We start from the raw sequence: 19,132 nt of genomic DNA on the forward strand, positions 1-19,132 counted from the left end.
TGAACTGCAACCTACAAGATTTGAAGTGCACATGTAAAAATTATTATACAACAATAAAATCAAATCCGCTTGCTGAATAAAGAAAATTAACATACCATCAGCATCCTTTGGTAGAAGATCTGGTATATCATCAGCAGCTATACCATCTACACTATCTATCAACAGAATATAAAACAAAATTCATGCAGGTATAAAAAAACAAAAAGGGTTTATTTAACAGAAAAGTAGAGAAAATAATAAATCGTATCTAATCATTCAAGTACTCTATTAAACAGTGTAAACGTAATATTTCATAATCTTCAGAACAGAGTTGTGCATAAAAAATCAAAACATTTAAAATAAAATAATCATCTAAAGCCTTATAGCACTTAAGTGAATGGAAAAAAGAAAAGGTGCAGTTTATGGTTTATGCTAGTGGCTGTTTATAGGTGGCATTATGGGCTTTCTGAATATGCATCATTATGGATTGTGTGTATATATATATATATATATATATATATATATATATTTAATTACTTTTTCAACCAAAACTAGTAATATCTGGTTTTGATCAAGTTTGAATATGCAAACCAAATTCCAAGTAAAACAGAAAATACCCAGTTTTCTTCTGATAAATATTTCCAGCCAGGACCAGATGAGTCCTTGTTTTATAATAACACAAGTTCTAACTAAAAATAGATAACATTCAGTGTTATTCTAATAGCATCTAATTCCATACAGCACCAGATTATGTATGGATTTATTCAATACAAAAAAGATTGATTTAAAAAGATACAACTTACCAACTTTAAATTAGCTTTTCCCAAGAAAAGAGGACGATTTTTTATAACTTACCAACAACTGACTGTGGCCTGAGCTTTCGTGTGTGTACACTTTTCCTTTTTGTTGATAACTTTGGTGTTGCCTGGAAATAAACAAAACAGCATACACTTCATTTAATTATACTCAGAGAGTGCTAATAAATTCATTAGTTTTGAGATAGGTTTTAATTTTTGTACAGAAGTTTCACTTTGCACAGAAAACAATCTTTCTGAAGTTAACAGAGAAGTTCATTTCTAACTTAAAACTATACAATAAATTTCCTAAAATAATATTATTATTATTTTTATAATGAAACTCTTAATAAATTGGAACATTGAAAACAAATCAGTTTAAAAGTAAACAGGAACTACTGGTTTAATATAAGAAATCTAAAGAACAAAAGAAAAACCTAACTTCACATGTGAAGTAATTTCGTGTTTTAAAATGTTGCTTTAGAGGTTTTAATGTGTCTTCTGGTTTATAGTAAAGAACACAATTACTTCTTGTTGACTGTATTAATATTTTATGCATATAAATGGTTTAAAATGCATTATTAGAATGAATGTAGAGAAAACAATTTATAAAAGTCAGCTTATGAAATAAATTAAGAAAACTAAAAACAATATGAACTGCATACCTGCAGCTAAACTGACCTAAGTATAAATACAAGCTCAAAGAAAATAAATGAATATGAGAACTGCAATATCAATTAAAAGCAGTTGGTATTTCTGCACACTTTTCATAACACATTTTTAATCATACTTGTAATTGTGAATTTGCATGCAAATACACTCTTAGTTCTAAATTAAGCATAAAAATAATTCAAAGGAGGGATTTAATTTTTTACGTTCATGTAAATAATTATTTATATTTATCCTCTATCTAATCAATTTATAGTCTCAATTTGCTACCACTGCAACTTTCATACATTTTTAAAGATAAGATATATTATATAAAATTGTTGTTTTAATAGAATGTAAGAATAATTCATCAAGACAATTTATCTAGAACTGAAACATTAGAAGAGTATACAAGCCTCTTGTTATGTCAACCTTTCTTATCATCTAACACTCACAAAACATGCACTTTTTTATCTGCATATGTGTATAGAATACTTAATCTTATGAGATGTATTTAAAATGCAATATCCTAAAAACCGTGCACTTGTATGTGATGTCTATAACAACAACTGATATGCAAGAATCTTAAAAGGTACAGTTTTCCTTAACTTTTCACATTATTACAAAAACATGTACTAGCACGTCTTAAACTAACAATAGCTGCTGTGTATAAGTTTTATACTTACAGATTTCCTCAGTAAACTTTCCAAATTACTATAAAAAATATGCACTAGCACATGATGTGTTGATTTAACAATAGCTGCTGTGTAAAAAGATTCATTCTTAAAAGGCACAGCCTTCCTTAACTTTCCACATTACTATAAAAAACATGCACTAGCATGTGTTGATTTAACAATAGCTGCTGTGTAAAAGATTCATACTTACAGATTTCCTTATTAAACTTTTAATATTATAAAAAACATGCACTAGCACTTGATGTGTTGATTTAACATTAGCTGCTGTGTAAAAGATTCACACTTACAGGCCACAGCCTTCCTCAACTTTCCACATTACCACAGAAAACATGCACTAGCACATGTTGTCTTGACCTAACAATGTGTGCTGTGTAGAAGCTTCATACTTACTAGATTTAACCAAGCCAGTTGCTGCCAGCATGAGCAAAAAGAAACAAAAAATAGCAATTAAAAGTTGTAAATTTAAATACTGTTAATGATTATCTGTTCCCTCAGCAGAACCAGAAAGTTAACTGGAAGATAATGACAAGTCAATTTAGTTTGTTTTACTAAAAGCTTCAAGAAAAAAGCGAAGAGAATTTTTTCATAAAGCTAAAGTGTAAAATGTTTAGAATTAAAATATAATGTGAAAAAACAGTTTAACTGATAAAATTATTAATGTTTTAAAAAGGATTAATTTAAACTAATAATATAAACACACTTATGCAATTCTAAATCTCAGTATGATGAATAAACTTTACTTTGATAATATTATTAAACTGCGATTCATTTTAATGACTTAATTTTATGAATGAAATTTTTATGTGCTGAACTTCATATTTTACAACTGAAACCTTTAACAAAAAGTTAAGCTTTGTGAAAAGTGGTATTTAAAGTACATTCTAACCAATTTTTTAAATTCTGACTCAAATCATAAATATGTACTCAGAAAAACAAAACTGCAGACAGTTATTTTTGTTTTCCATGAATTGAATTTATAATTTGTATGAAAAAATTTTATTCCATCTGTCAAATCATCCACAAAGAATGCTTTAAAAAGTATTTTGCAAAAACTTTATAAGATTTCAATAATGTTATTTAGTGAAACATCTTGACATTTATAATGAGTATGTTTTGTCCACTTTTATTTATTTTGTTTTGGTCATGACAGGAGATAAAAAATTATGTAATTATGTTTGGAATATTTTTGAAAGTGTTGTACTATTTTTTCACAAAATATACATGTTCAATGTTTAACTTTCCCAAACGATTAAATTTAAGAAGCAGTGTTTTAGTTTCAGACCAGTATAAAGCTATATGGAATGTAAATTGATCATAAACATTTTATAATGAAATAAAAATTATATATTACAATAATATAACAACCAGACATACTTCAGTAATTTCACAGTTTTAGTGATGTAGCAAACATTTATCAATTTAATATCTGTAATTTATGAATAAAGACCAAATTTCCAGTGAAAAAAGAATTTGTCTGAAAGATTAAGGTATCCATATTGTGATTGTTTTTTTTTTAATTAGGTGACTGAGAAAATAAAAAAATAATCTAATAATGTTTCAATGAATTGAAACCCATATTACATTTGATAATATTACACTTCTTTGATAAATAAGCCATATGCATATGAAAATAAATTTGAAAGTGGTGGTGATACTATTTAGATTGCTCCTCAATTAACTGAGGTTGGTTACACAAAATGTTAGACAAAAAAGTAATCTATTAAACTTACCAGAGGAGAATCCAAACTCTCACTAAAACTATCTGTATCAAACTGAGAATCTCCACTCTGACTTGTTCTCATTCCACCTTCTGCTCGGCTACGATTCCTCAGTACATCAGGTGTAGAGCTACGTTGGTTCCCTCTCTCAACCTGCATAATAAGACATAAAAAACTCAGTAGGAGGACAACTACTATTAATAGAAAGAAGAGGTTCTTACTTATTGTATCAAAAGATATAATACATCCTTTCCAATTACAATAAAGCTTTCCCTGTATGATCAAACTGAAATGTGAACTTAACAAGTTACATAATGCACATAGAGAAAAACTGCTGTTTTTGTTTGGGGGAGGAAGAGGGAGGTCTAAAGATTTCAGAAAAGTGTTCAGTTTTTTTCTGTTTTTACCTTGTTATAAGCTTTCATTCTTACTATTCAATTCCAAATAACCTAAAGCATAACTATTTTCTCTCCACATTTGAAACCAGTTATCCAGTGTTTATTCCATATGATGAAAACCATCATCTAGATGATAGTAGGTACTTAAATCCTTTTGAGGTTTTATGTATTTATTTTGTTATAAACCTTTTAATTTCAAATGAACTAGAACAGTAGAGGAAAAGAACAAAAGTAAAAGCCATACCAAATATTTGTGACTATGTGAAAGTGTTTCAATAACTTCATCCAAAATTCTGTCAGAAAGATGAGCTGCAATAGACAAGTTGATCTCACTGGAAAAATAAAGAAATAATTTAAATAAATAGTTGTTCATATTAAAATATCTATAAAAAGATAATTCCACAAAATAAATCATAATATAAAAACCTTTTTTTGTTAGTAAATAATGCTTTTTAACTCCAAGTTAACAGCAGATATTTTAAAAAATTCAGGTATATCCACTAAAAATATATCATGTTTTGATAAGATACATACACCAGGACTTTTCTATGTCACTTCACAGAAACAGTTTTTAAATGATCCTACAACAATAGTTTAAGGAGTCAGTTAATAATAGTGAAGTATGCTCAACAGTAAACAAATCTAAGTGATTATAGAAACATCTTAGTTTATTACAAAAGAACTTTTCTCTTTGTAATATCCATGATAAGTGATAGCCTTAAGTGATAAGCATTTTTTAAGTGTGTTGATGTTGTAGGAGTGTACAAAACCCAGTAAATTTATAGCCAATGATTCAGTTATAAATAAATGTAATGTATCTCAAAATTTCTGGTCAAAATACAAATGTTTAAAATTTAATAACACATTTAACACCCAGTCTGGGTAAGGGAAATATTCAAGTGTGTTGATTCCCAAATAAAGCTTTTCAGTACTCTGTAATTTTAAATCTGAAAACAGATCTACACTTCATGTGACATCTGAAAGGTGCATTTCCTAAATTCATACTTCCTCATAATCAGGAAGTGTATAAGTCTCATATTATAGACCAAAGTTCCACACAAAACACAGCAATGATTCCATGTGTTTTTCAAAAGTTCTACTGATAAATATGACAAGGAAAGCCCAGCAAAACTTACCTGCTACTCTAAGGCAATTGAATGTGGTAACCTTTTTCAACATGAACACTTCTACTATTTTATGCAAAAAGAACATAATTCAGCCTAAACAGCACATCTTCATGGCTGACCCCTACTGAGAGGCCAAATTCTGCTGGTATAGTTTTGTTTTTAGGTTAGCAGTCAAAACTTTTTTATCAAGGTACATTTTTCTTTTGTTCTAATTTTTTATTTTATGGAATGTGAAAAGTCCTGAACTTCATTTAAATTATACCCTTCTTGTACAAACTCATTTATCTAAACTATGCCTGTACAACATTAATGGTTTATGAATAATAAATGTTTCTAAACTAAACGTTATTTTTATCAGTTTATATAAATATTGGTTTACTGCTGTCTCTCATTGATGTACCTTACTATTTGTTTATACTGAAATGATAAATCTCACTTTTAATTTATCTTGTTTAATATAATGTAGATGTTAAACAATCTGTATTTATATAAATTAAAAGTGAGATTTAATATTCTGAGGTTTACTGGTGTCTGTACCTTACTATTTGTTTATACTGAAATGATAAATCTCACTTTTAATTTATCTTGTTTAATATAATGTAGATGTTAACCAATCTGTATTTATATAAATTAAAAGTGAGATTTAATATTCTGAGGTTTACTGGTGTCTGTACCTTACTATTTGTTTATACTGAAATGTTAAAAAATTTAAAACTGATTTATTTTTCTGAAACGTTTATATCATGAAAACAAAATACCATATGAATTTAGTAACAATCTATAATAAATGAACCATCAATACTGTGGCACCAATGTGAAGTGACTTCATCAATCAGAGATTAAATGGAATGCATGTTGCATATCAACAAGCAACTAACCTCAGCTTGTTCAAAATGTCAGCAGCAGTTTGTTCCAGCAAGCATTGACGTATGAAGTCTAAAGGAAGACAGCCTCTCTCTTGACAAAGTGTTTCAAGATCACTCTGCACTTTCTGAAGAATATTAAAGATTGTAACATACAGATTAAGGCATTGTGACTTTACATCCAATAGTGCATAACAAAATTTCAGATTGCATTACCATTACCAATACTTTAAAAACCAGACATTCATAAACAAGCTAATAATATGGTATGCTATAATTTTTGTGATGAATTTTAAAATACTTTATAATATATCTTTCAGTTTATAATTTATTGCAAAAGTAAAAAATATAACCACTAAAAACCTTGTTGTAATCTGATATACTACTACAAAAATTGAAATAAATTTTCAATAAATGTAATGTTACTTTTAAAAACATTTATTTCAACTTTACTTTTCAAAACTCCCTTACACATCTAGGCTAAATGTACAAAGCAAGCACCAGTCAATTAAGATTTCTCAACTTGAAAAACAAATGTGAATACAAAATTACACAACACTTACAGAGTATAGGAGAATATGAGAAGCGAGTTTCAAATAAAACATCCAATAATTACAAAAATGGTTGTAAGAACTAAGAAAAGAAAAATTTTGAATGTTGAATTTCCTATAAGATGTTTAGAATAAACCAAAATGGGTAAAAATTCCAATACTTTGTATCTACAGATCTACAAGCACAAGATACAAATTTACATTAAAAACTTCAGGAAATACAATGACATATCCCAAACTGTAGTTCAGACTCTACACATTCAAAATATATGATGAAAACTAAAATCTAAGGCTTGTCATACTGGTGGAATGATAATAAAGTTCTTGCTTCAGAATTTTTGTTTAAAATGTTGGTCTCAGGTAACTGAAGAGTTATAACACATTTATCTTTATGTAGGAGCTATGGAGCATAATTTCTGGTATTTAATATCTAAATGAGTAAAATATTTGTAAAAGTAGCATGGCAAAGACAGAGCAAAGAGTCACATTATCACACACAATTGAATAATACTAACCTCATCAGCCATTATATTTGGACACTGATCACGCATACACATTTCATCATACAAGCTGATGAATTCTAGAAATAGAGGATTTTACAGAATTATTTTTTACATTTTAATAAGAATGTGATAAAATATTACAACATTTTAGCTAAGAAATAAAGTGCAGTCAATTACTGAACTTGTAATCTTTAGTTCTTGATGTATGACTCAAAGAACATGCATGTCACTGGTTTTAAATTTCTTTAAAATGTGAAAACTTTTTAGCATTTTTAATTTCAGCATTAAAATAAATATTGAAAATATTTTCTCCAATTTATTTCTTTTTCCCCACCAAAATTTCTTTGCCAATTGTTGAATTTATGAATATTATAATTGACATATTGAATTTATAATGATAATAAAACCCATACAAACAGAATTAAAACAACAATGAAGAACAATATCAGACTAGATGTCAAAAATATCCATGCACAATTAACAAAAATCTGGTTTCTACATTATAAAAATATGCATGTTAAGACGTTTTTTAAAACTGGTTTTGCACTCTATAGTAGTTAATGGATAAGAGAACTGACTGTAGAACAAATAATTAAAGAATTTAACATGCTAAAACACCTTTAAGTACGTCTCCATAGTTACTGAAAGTTCATCTACAAAATCTTGAAGCTTAATCTCCACTGGATTACCCACTTCTTCCTGTTCAAGTACTACTTCATGAAGACGTGTTAAAAGCTAGAGAAGAGAAAAATATACAATTGGATGTTTAAGATTGTCTAAACTACTAACTTCGAGTTACATAAACTATTATTGGCAAATCAGTGCTTTTATAAAGTCATTCAAACAGCAAACTGATAGTAAAAAGTTAATGTCTATCAACTAAAAAATGTTTTAGTTGATATGGTCTCATGATATTATCACACAATCTTTAACAGACAAATATTTTAGCCATTATATAAGTTAAAACTACAATAATGTTTCCAATTTTCATTCTTTGCTGTGCATGATTGCTGTTTTCATGCTAAAATATCTCTAATAATATTGTAACATGGACTTCTGTGATATATTTATAACACATGAAGGAAAGGTAGTTAAAATTATTTTCATGCTAACAATACAGAAAGAAATAAAACACTGCTTCACAATTCAGAATAAGTATTGGACGTATAGTCACCAGAAACATTATATTGCTATCAAAGTCAATACTATTCTGCTATTATTGACATATTTTAACAAACACTCAGTCTCTCTTGATTAATCTCTAATGATGTATTTCACACAAAATTTAGTCAACTATACCTTGTGTAAGCTTCACAGAGTTAGTTGGTAAATATGTAAACACTGAGTGATAAAGATGACAAGGTTTGCACTGATCATAAGATTAAACTAGATAAGTGAACCAGAGCATAATAATCTTTAAAGTACATTTAGGACAAATAATTTTTCACTGTTCTATTTATTCAAAATCTGAGTTTCACATTTTAAACAAACACATTACATAGAGTAGCACTAATATATTTTTGTTACGACTGTGGATTTTGCTTTATATGGTGATTTGTTTATTGCTGATAACCATTTACTGAGTAATTTTATACGAGTGGACAAGATGTAATACACAACATTAGCACCTGTTTAGCATTGTTTGCATCACTAAGATAACCCTCAGCTTGAGTTACTTCTTCCAGACTGCTGCTAGTATCTGACGCTCTTTTACTGCTGTTGATAGCATCCTGTACGTGCACCATTAGTCGATCTACCATCTAGAGGATTGAGGTAAGGAACAAAAAAATTATTATTATTATTTTTTTTGCAATGGGTTTGACAATACTTTCATTAGATACTTACCTTCCTATTTATTATGTAGGCAAACTGAAAACACTGAATATTACGAAAATTTCACTTTGTTAGAAACAAGAGAATAAAAGGTGAATGAGACACAACAGACAGGTAGTAAATGGAGAAGTACTAATATTTGAATTAGAATTTTAGGATACTTAAGAAAAACCGAGTTCCTTAATTTTCCAGATATAAAACATACAAACATTCTGTTATTTACTTTTTAGGAACTGTGGTAAAATTATACATTTTCTACACTGTACAGGAATGCCCATGATGTTTTCATTGATTTTCTCATGGGTTGTACAAGATTTTGAAAATTTAGTTCACCCTATCCAAGTTAAATTGCCACGTGCTGAGATCCACAAAAAAAAAAGACAAAATATTTATTCCCACAACACATGAAATGTACTAGAATAATTTTTTGTCCTTATGTTCATATTTGTACACTTACATGCAATAAGTGCATTAATGTGAATACCATTAAAAGTACAGGCTTTTATATTTAAAACTGAAACTAAAAGACCAACATGGTCAAATAAACAATAAATGAATAAGGAACTATTAATAATGTATCACAAAATTTTAGGTTAGGCAAGGCAAAATGGAAAGGTAAAAGATGAACAGAAGTGTAAACAAAGTATAAGAGATAAGAATATGTTAGTAAAAAGAGTTTACATCTTCCATTTAAGTTCTAATAACTGCTGTGGTTGTTAGGGCACCATGGATGCTGATACATCCTTGATTCTTAAGCAAATTTACCAATCAGCATTCATCTTCTCTCCAACAGTTGACTATTCTTCTTCGTTTGAATTTAATAATGTATTATATATTGAAACAAAAGGCACAGCTATGGGCACCAAGATGGCAGCAAACTATGCCAACATTTTTATGGGAAACTTAAGAGACAAAACTTTTGGAAATTTGCACAGACAAACTAACTTTTTGGAGATGCTACATTGATGACATTTTTTTTTCATTTGGGTAGAAGACGAAGACTCACTCGTGTCCTTTAATAGACTTGTTAACACCTTCCACAGTTCTATTAAATTCACTCTAGACTACTCCACTACCAAACAAGTTTCTTGGATGTAACCATAACATTAAAATATGGTGTTCTACATACTGATTTGTACATATAAACTATTGGGTTGAGGAATAATTCGTGAGCGTTTTTTCAAGTTAAAAAATATATTCATAAATGAAATGCTTTTGAAAAATATTTCATGTCATTTGGTAGATAATTTTTTGCTCTAATAGATGGTGTGTTTGATTTTCATATGTCTTTAATTTTTGCTTTCATTTTCAGCTCATTAAATGGAATGTCAAGTGGACAAAATCGAGCATTTTCGACACCATCTGCTTTTCGCATTTAATTTCTTGCAATTTCGTTTGAAACAATGCATACTATATACCTAGGTATTACATGAAATAAAGTATCATAATAAATGTTTTGGGTGTAATGTGTTCATGCATTGAAGTATTGTATAGTCTTGCATGTAATGCTTGAATGAAATTATTTAAAAATGCTCACAAATTATTCCTCAACCTAATACAATACTTACATAATCAAAGCTGTCACCCTCCACACACCAAACACAATACCACATTCAATTGAGCACTTAGATTAAAGAAGATATGCTCTCATAGTGAAAACTGTGACCGTCACATTAATTCTTTGAAACAGACTATGACTGAAAGAGGTTATAAACAAAACACTATCACCCAACAAGCTGAGAATGCTAACAACATACCATGTGCATATGTCTTGAAACAATCACCTGAAACCAATTCTTTTCATGTTCCACTAATTAATACCCATCACCCAAAACTACAAAATCTACCCCAGATACTAAAGAAACATTTTTACCTCCTTCAACTTAATGATCAATTAAAATCTATTTTCACAGAAGTTCCTGTTGTTTCTTTCAGAAAGAATAAAACCTTGCATTCACACTTAATTCACGCTACAGTAAACTCTAAGTCGATACCAGGTGGAAGTCAACCTTGCAATAACAAATCATGTCAAACCTTTAAGTTCATGAAGAAAACTGATAAATTTACTGATAAAAACAACCAAAAGCAATTCAAAATCAGTAATTCCATAAATTGCTCTACAAAAAATGTTATTTACTAACTACACTGTCAAAAATGCAATTTTCAATATGGGGATCAAACTAAAACTATATGGGAACATTTCAATAACCATAAATCAACAATAAAAACAAAAGGATTTCCAGTCACAAAAACACTAACATGCCTGGACACTCTCTTGAAGACATTACACATAGGTATAGAGAAAAGTTTTAGATCTAACAGAAACAGGGAAGTTAAAGAAGCTTATTAGACAGCACTGTTAAACTAACACCAAATGGTATAAACCTCGATTCCAGGACTGTTGACCTTTGCAAGTCTCATGATCAAACTTACTTTACATTATTAGTATTATTTGTCCTTACAAATCTCTCTCTCTCTCTCTCTCTATATATATGTTTGATTTCCTATACACTGAGTGAGCTACATTATCATCTTTATTTCCCACCACCTTTTACTGTTACTTAATTTTAATTTTATTTCTATTGTTTATTGATTTTATCTTTATATAAATCTGTTAACAATTCTTATAACTATTATGAACTTCACACACCACAAAATTAAACCTAACACAAGCAACTCTAGGTTTATTGGCTAGTCAAGCCACCTCATACTGAACATAGGGTTTATGTGACATCAGTATCCGAGGCTATACATTTCATCCCACTCATTAAACATAACCCTTTATTCTCCTGAAGAAGAACAGACAACTATTCGAAAATGCTCAAGTTTTAGGGTCTCGTTTTGAAAATATTACAACTTTTGTAGGTGATCTTGTGCACTAATTATTTCATCTGAATTTATCTTCTCTCCAGTCATTCCCAATTAAATAGTGGAAGACTAGAGGAAGGCAGCTAGCCAACACCATTCATCTAGAGGTTACTCTTTTACCAACTAAAAGTAGTTTGATCATCACATTGCATCAGAGCCTCACCTGAAAGTGTGAACATTACCAGGAGCAGAGATTCAAACCCACTACTACAGATTGTAAGTGCCCTAACATACAGGCCATGCCAGGACTTTTACACATATTATTACTTAGCAATTTTGAAAAAAAGTTAGTTAATGGAATTTCAACTCTAATTTTTATGATTTATTTAATTTTTTTTCTCAATTTGTGTTCTAGCTAAACTCCAAAGCTTAAAAGCAAAAAAAGAAAGAAAGAAAGAAAAAAGAAATTAATTATACTTTAAAAAAAATATATTAGCAGAAAGATTAAGAAATAAATTTGACACTTTAATGCAATGGTTGATGAATACTGCTTTTAAAAGGCACTTTACCATCAGTTCTAATTGTTTAATGTTGATATTAAATACTAAAACCTTCTTTTAGTGTTAAAATTGCATACTTGAGAATGATCAACACCAGTGATCAAAGCATCTTATCTGTTCTAAAACATATCCTTCCTTACTGTAAAACTTGCTACTTTTTCTCAGACTAAGCATCACTTAAATTTATAAATTTTAATTAGATTATAATATTTCATTTACTATAAAAAAATCAAGCATTTTCTGTCAGTGAACTAAAACCCCAAAAGCACATTATTTTCAATTTGTAAAGATCATTATTATTCAAAAATTATCAATACATTTTAGTACTCATCTACAAACATACAAAACATGAAATTTATGAAGTTACCAGCTACAGGTTCCACATTATTATCTAAATATTAATGCATAAATTTGGACTATCTAACTTTGTCATAAACTAAGATAATCATTAACCAACAAACAGAGCTTACTTGCTGGGTAGAGCTTAGTAAAAATCCCTGTTGTAATCTAAATGCTTGTCCATTGCTGAACTTTTTAGGAGAAACATTACGATGTAGTAATTCTTCAATCTAGAAGAAAATGTTACATGCTTCATAACTACTCTTAACGATATAAAACTATTTTAAGTTTGGTTGCATTTCACAAATGAATATATATTTAAAAATACAGAATACTTAACACAGAGTATTATGACTAATACACTAGAAACACACGTAAAACAGTTTTTATCTTTTCTTTTTTCTTTACAACTATTAGGGTTTATTTTATAGACAGCAATAAAGTACTTAGTTATTCACATGGATTATCTACTCCAATAATTCTTCTTACATGCTTTAAAAATATCAAATATCTTTGTCAACAAATTGGCTTTTTGAATGAATACATAGAATTAATTGTTTAATACTGTACTTCAAACTTTTTAAAGTTTCAATATAATGCTAAAACCAAAATGAAGTTAAGTGATCAGCAAGTGCTTTTAAATTATAATAATTAATGCACGAGTCAATTTCTTATATGTACAATTAAACTTCCTTTACCCTTTTCAATGCATTCTCAGTCTTCTCTGGTGCTATCTTCATAGCTGCCGTAGCATCATTAATAGGACAGGGCATATATCGTAATGTATAATTCCTAATAAACACAAAAATGTCCAGTATGAGAAATAAAAGATTTTAGAAGCAAAACTATATTTAACTATAAACTTGAGAGTTAAAATTAAAGAAATTAAAAGACTTGAAGTACTTCTTTTAAACTTATAAAACTTTCAAGTTTATACATGCAAGTAACAAAATTTTTGTAGCAAAATCTTACTCATAAAGAAAAACTACATAGATTTTTATATCAAAATAAGTTGGTAAATCACAAACATCAACTAGTAATAAAGTCACTGACATCACAGAAAATAAAAGAGGGGGCATTTTAAAGAAATTAGAAAATTACTTAAGTCCATACTTCTCTAATGCATAAGCAATGTCTTGAAAGCCTTGTGGTGAGGTTCCATTTCTGTCCCAAAGAATGCATCTGAGTTTGGAGTTAATCTGAAGTGCTTTGGCAAGTGTTTTAGCTCCTGCTGGACCCATTAAGTTTCCACTAAATAAGAAAAACTAATTATCAATAAATATATTTACTCTTCAAGATCTTTTAAATTCAACACTTGTAGTTCATGAACTTTATGTGAAATAGTACATGAATTGTCTAAGGACTAATAATATTCATATATATTTATATTTTTAATATAATTTTTCAAAATAAAAAGTAATACATTTACTTGTACATTGTTTTTAATCTCTTCTACTGTTGTGGAAGCATATATGTATATTTTAATACCAAAACATACATTCGTTTAAGCTATAACTTTAAATTACATTTTTTCTTGTTACCTACAATGCTTTTTACTAAAGCCATTTCACTTTCTCAAATGACAGAACCTGCATTTAAATCACTCTACAAATATTTGCTCTAAACTTATTAACTGATTATGCAGAAGGAATGTTGAACACGTGTACATAATGGAATGCAGCAGCTGTAGCAGCCTTTCGGTAAAATATATAAATCTGTTGTACACAAAAAAATGAAATGTATTACAAAATTATTCATACTGAAGGTACATCCATGAATCCATGACGTTAGTCATATTTAGGCAAGTTGAAGTGCAATGTGAAGAATGAGAATTCTTTTCTCCATTGTACAATTTGCATATGTAACTTCATTGCCTCGAAAACCTCCAAACTGCACATCTTTCTTTTTAGTATTCCAGTATATTGTATCTGCTATTTTATCTTCTCCATCATAACATGTTGCCAAATTAGTAAAATGTATAATTGATAATTCTGAACATGTTGAATAACACTGGAAAAGGTTGTGGCATGCATACTTTGGCTCCCTAACATACACAGTTGGTTAAAGTTCATCTTGTCGTATAATAGACCTTACAAGCAACACTTACACTTTGAATAATTCAACAATTTTGGTTGTAAAACCAATCAACTGTACATTTGTACATACAGAACTTAATACTGACACTTAATACAGAAAATTTTGATTCACAACTGTCATCAATCTTGCAAATCATGAAACTTACAATATGTTTTACCCATACAGAATACAAGTTCTAATACTAAATTATTCTAATAGAAAGTATTATTCTTATTTGAAAAATAAAATGTGAGGTGGTTTTAAAAAATGTAGAAAAGCTTTCCAATAAAGCTGAAATCCTCATGAAAACATATTACAACAGAAGTAAAAAACCAATATGAAAATACAAGCACAAGCATACAAAAAAAACAAACTTCAATTTTCACCTTGTACTACATAATTCGATGTTAAGACCTACTAAGTAACTACAAGCAATGACTGTTAATGTTGCAGTAGTTAAAACCAAACCTGATAACTGTTTAAAACTACAGGGGGTAATTTAAATTCCTTTTTGCATATGAAAACAAGTTATATCTAAAATTTAAATACACCACTTTACTATCAATGCATTTTTATGAAATTATCATCATCAAGTATGCTATAATGCAAGTTTTATATCACATAAGTTTTATTTTTTTAACTTCAAAAAGAAAGATCAAGAACATGAATTATAATTGCAGTTTTTTTCTGTTACATGACTGGCTTACAGTTACAAGTTCTCAAATTTATGAGATGGTAGAGAAGAACCTTTGTTTGGAAAACAGATACTTCCTTCAGATGGCCAAAGTATACAACAGTTGTTTTACAATACTTTTTCAAGCCCTTTAAAAAAATTCCTAAAGAAAAGTTTAAAGGTCACCCACTTGCAAAGTCAAAGCAATTTTGCTATGTTTGAAGTTGAATGGCATGCTTATAACCAATAAAAAAGCAGATTTCATTTCAGAATGTTATTAATGCAATGTTTTTGTACATGCTTTGGTTTTCTAACAGTATGAAATGAAGATATGTTCGCTGTGTTCTAGACGTGTCAATATCACTTGACAATTGTTTCTCACCTTGAATGTACTGAACTGATGAGTTTACATTTAAGTTTTACTTTTATATTTTAAGTCATTATGTATTATTTGTGTCTTAAGTTATATAACTGAATGGTTTAATGATTTTTATACCTTTACCTTGTTGTTGCTTGGATTGTGAGGGTGTATAATGAAGATAGTATCATTGGTGTATGCAAACATTAGTGAAGCAAGTCTCTGCATGGGAATTGCTGTGCAATAATAATAAAGCATTACAAGCACCAGTTGGTGTATCAGCATAAATAATAAGAGAGAAAGAACTGGAAAGGAAAATTAAAAATAAACTACAAGTGAAAAGATAAACATGTGAAATTAAGCAAAGGAAAAAAGTTTCAAAAGTATATTAAAGTATATTTAAAAGATATGTACCTATTTCCATTTTTTAAACATTTCATTACATTATATGTTGATAACATTAGTTAAAGTTAGTTATGTAGTACAGAAAATAGAAAATAAACATTCACCTTAAAAAAAACTTAATATTTATTTCGAGGTTCTTGAGATTATGCACATGAAATGTGGAAACAATAAAATAATAAACAGTTTTTTTTACTTCACAGGTTAAATGATATAACTCTGTAACCCAAGCACTTTCAAAAGGTGAACCTTTCTTTTCCTAGTTTGTCCCCAGAGAAAAAAGGCCCAGGAAAGTGTGCAGGTTACAGGGTTTTTATTTCTATCAAGACTTCTTAAACCTACATCTTTTTCTAACATTATGAACTTTACAGATGAAATATTCAGAGACCAAACACAAATAACTAAAATGAATAACAAATGTTATTAGAATTAGTAGCAAAAATGAAAATTAAATATTTTATTTTACTGAAACTACATGTTTCAAGGTAAGTTCTTGTCAAATTTCAAATTATTTAATTACCTAGCCTTATTTTTGGGGAAAAAAAAAACTCTTATGATAGCATAGTTAGGTTTCAACAATCTCAGGATGTGGTTGTCACAAGGGCAGAACACAAACTATTCATTGTTAAGGTGCAAAGCTACAGGAGTACCTGTTACATTAAACTGATTACTATTAATGTTAGAAAACATACATTTACATAAGATCTGTCATAATTGATGATGTTAGAAAATACAAGGTTACTCTATATCAACTTGATTATTGTTGATGTTATAAACTTGTTACTACAAACATTCATGAAGATATTTACTGAATTAAGATACTGGTTTATAATCCAAATACTGACCTGATATCTATTGATGTTAGACTCTGGTTACTTCCTAAAGCATTTATGACTAGACAAGTATCTCCTCGTAATTTGGAGTCTGCTAGTGACAAAGACTCCAGTACAGAGTCTTCTTCTTGGATTAGTTGGACTACAGAGTCTAGAACTCGAGTTACATGTCTAGAACAGTAAAATAAAATATCTTAGAGCTGTGAACAAATTTGTAACTGACAGCTAATACAAAGTATTTGGTTGTTCAAAAATAAATGCCAGAATTCTCATGATAACATTAAGAAGCTGAATATTGAGTAACTTATCACTGGTTGGTTGGTTTAATCCAATCTTTGTCACTTACAAGGTACCTTAATTATCTACTGTTTAAACTCTACCCCCCAAGGCAGTATGGACAAGAAGGACTTTCATTTGATTTTTCTCTATGACTTCAAACTTGGAAGAAAAGCTACCAAAACTACATGGAACATCAAGCAGGCATTCAGCTATGGATCTGTTACTGAACGTACAGTTCAGTGTTGGTTTCAAAGGTTTTGACATGGAGATGAATGTCTTGAATACCATGAAGGTCATGAAAGGAAGCTGTGAAAACACATTAAGTGAAACAGATGTGACAGTCTCTCACTTAATAGTACATGAGTTTGCAGTAAAGCAAGACACAAGCAAATCAAGCATTGCCAACCACCACAGTGCAATTGGAAAGATGAAAAAGTTGGATATGTAGGTTATATATGAGCTGACTGAAGATCAGCAAAAATTGGTGTTGTGAGACCTGTCAAGGTTAATGCTCCAAATATTGAACAAATTGAGAATCGAGGTTCTGTCTTATCCACCTTATTCTCCAGACCGTTTCCCTACAGATTTTTATTCTTTCAAGCACTTTGACTACTTTTTGAACAATGAATGCTTTCAAAACCAGGCAGGAACAACAGCAGAAGCTTCCAGGGTGTTCATTACTTTTAATTTCTACAGCAGGAGTATAAACAGCATCATTACACATTGACAAAAGTGTGTTGAAACAAATGATGCTTACTTTGATTAAAGCATATTTTACAACACTGGTTTATACTTTTTGAAACTTTGCAATTGATAAACAACATTTATTTCCAGACAACCTAATATCATAAAAATACAACATAAATATAAATATAATAAACATATTACAACAACATATTTTTCATTTACACAAAAGGTACTTAAGATGTTATTTCAAGGGTTAGACATAGAATTGTGAGGCAAACCATAATGTTTTTCAAGGTTTAGAAGAGAAGCCTAATGAACTATATTAATTTAACTTTCTTAAGAAGGCCTCTTGTTGAACACCTAAATTTAATGATTTTAAGTATAAGAGCATTAAAATTTTAAAGCTTATTTATCAGTAAGTCATAAAACTTTATATCAATTTAAAATTATTAATATTAATAAAACATTATCCAAAACCATGTAGAAATCTGGTGTCATTGGTTTTAACAAATATTCAAAATAGAAACATGAAATAAGTAATACCAGCACTAGCAAAAAGAAACACTGATGCAAGCTAAAGTTAAATTTTTTTAATGTACAATTTAGAATAAATACTAAAAAACAAATCAAGAGAAAGGATCAATAGAATTTTTTGGTTTACAGTGTTCTTGGTTTAGTTTTTTTATATTTATTTGACATGTCTTCACTATTCTATTAACTCTACTATTGTAGAGTCTACTGTGCTGTCTATTTACATTTTTCCAATGCATTCAAAGAAGTGGAAAAAAAAGAAAAGACTATTACCACTTAGGTGAAATGTAGGTAATCCTATTTATATTTCCTAAATTTAACTAAATTTCTCATTGTTTCTTAATATAATTCATGTGTCTGAAGTCTACTTAGATACACTGTTAGCTGACAATAGAAGTATTATTTTTTAATAACAATTTACATGTTTTAAGGAGAGTTTTAATTTTAAAAAGTAGTGATTAATTTTACCTCGTTCCT

The 19,132-nt window shown here is 29.0% G+C and overlaps 1 protein-coding gene across 1 annotated transcript in view; it reads right to left on the bottom strand.

Moving 5' to 3' along the window:
- The window catches only part of LOC143247864 (F-actin-uncapping protein LRRC16A-like), an 89,892-nt gene that overhangs the window by 27,456 nt on the left and 43,304 nt on the right, over positions 1–19,132 (bottom strand). Inside the window, 14 exon segments of the mRNA XM_076496422.1 lie at positions 96–155; positions 835–904; positions 2,507–2,527; positions 3,847–3,987; positions 4,477–4,564; positions 6,238–6,350; positions 7,289–7,321; positions 7,324–7,353; positions 7,895–8,011; positions 8,905–9,036; positions 12,948–13,046; positions 13,515–13,608; positions 13,930–14,067; positions 17,171–17,329. Of these exon segments, the coding sequence (XP_076352537.1) occupies positions 96–155; positions 835–904; positions 2,507–2,527; positions 3,847–3,987; positions 4,477–4,564; positions 6,238–6,350; positions 7,289–7,321; positions 7,324–7,353; positions 7,895–8,011; positions 8,905–9,036; positions 12,948–13,046; positions 13,515–13,608; positions 13,930–14,067; positions 17,171–17,329 (1,295 nt within the window).

Source organism: Tachypleus tridentatus, chromosome 1 (genome assembly GCF_004210375.1).
Source record: "Tachypleus tridentatus isolate NWPU-2018 chromosome 1, ASM421037v1, whole genome shotgun sequence".
NCBI classification, from domain to species: Eukaryota; Metazoa; Arthropoda; class Merostomata; order Xiphosura; family Limulidae; genus Tachypleus; species Tachypleus tridentatus.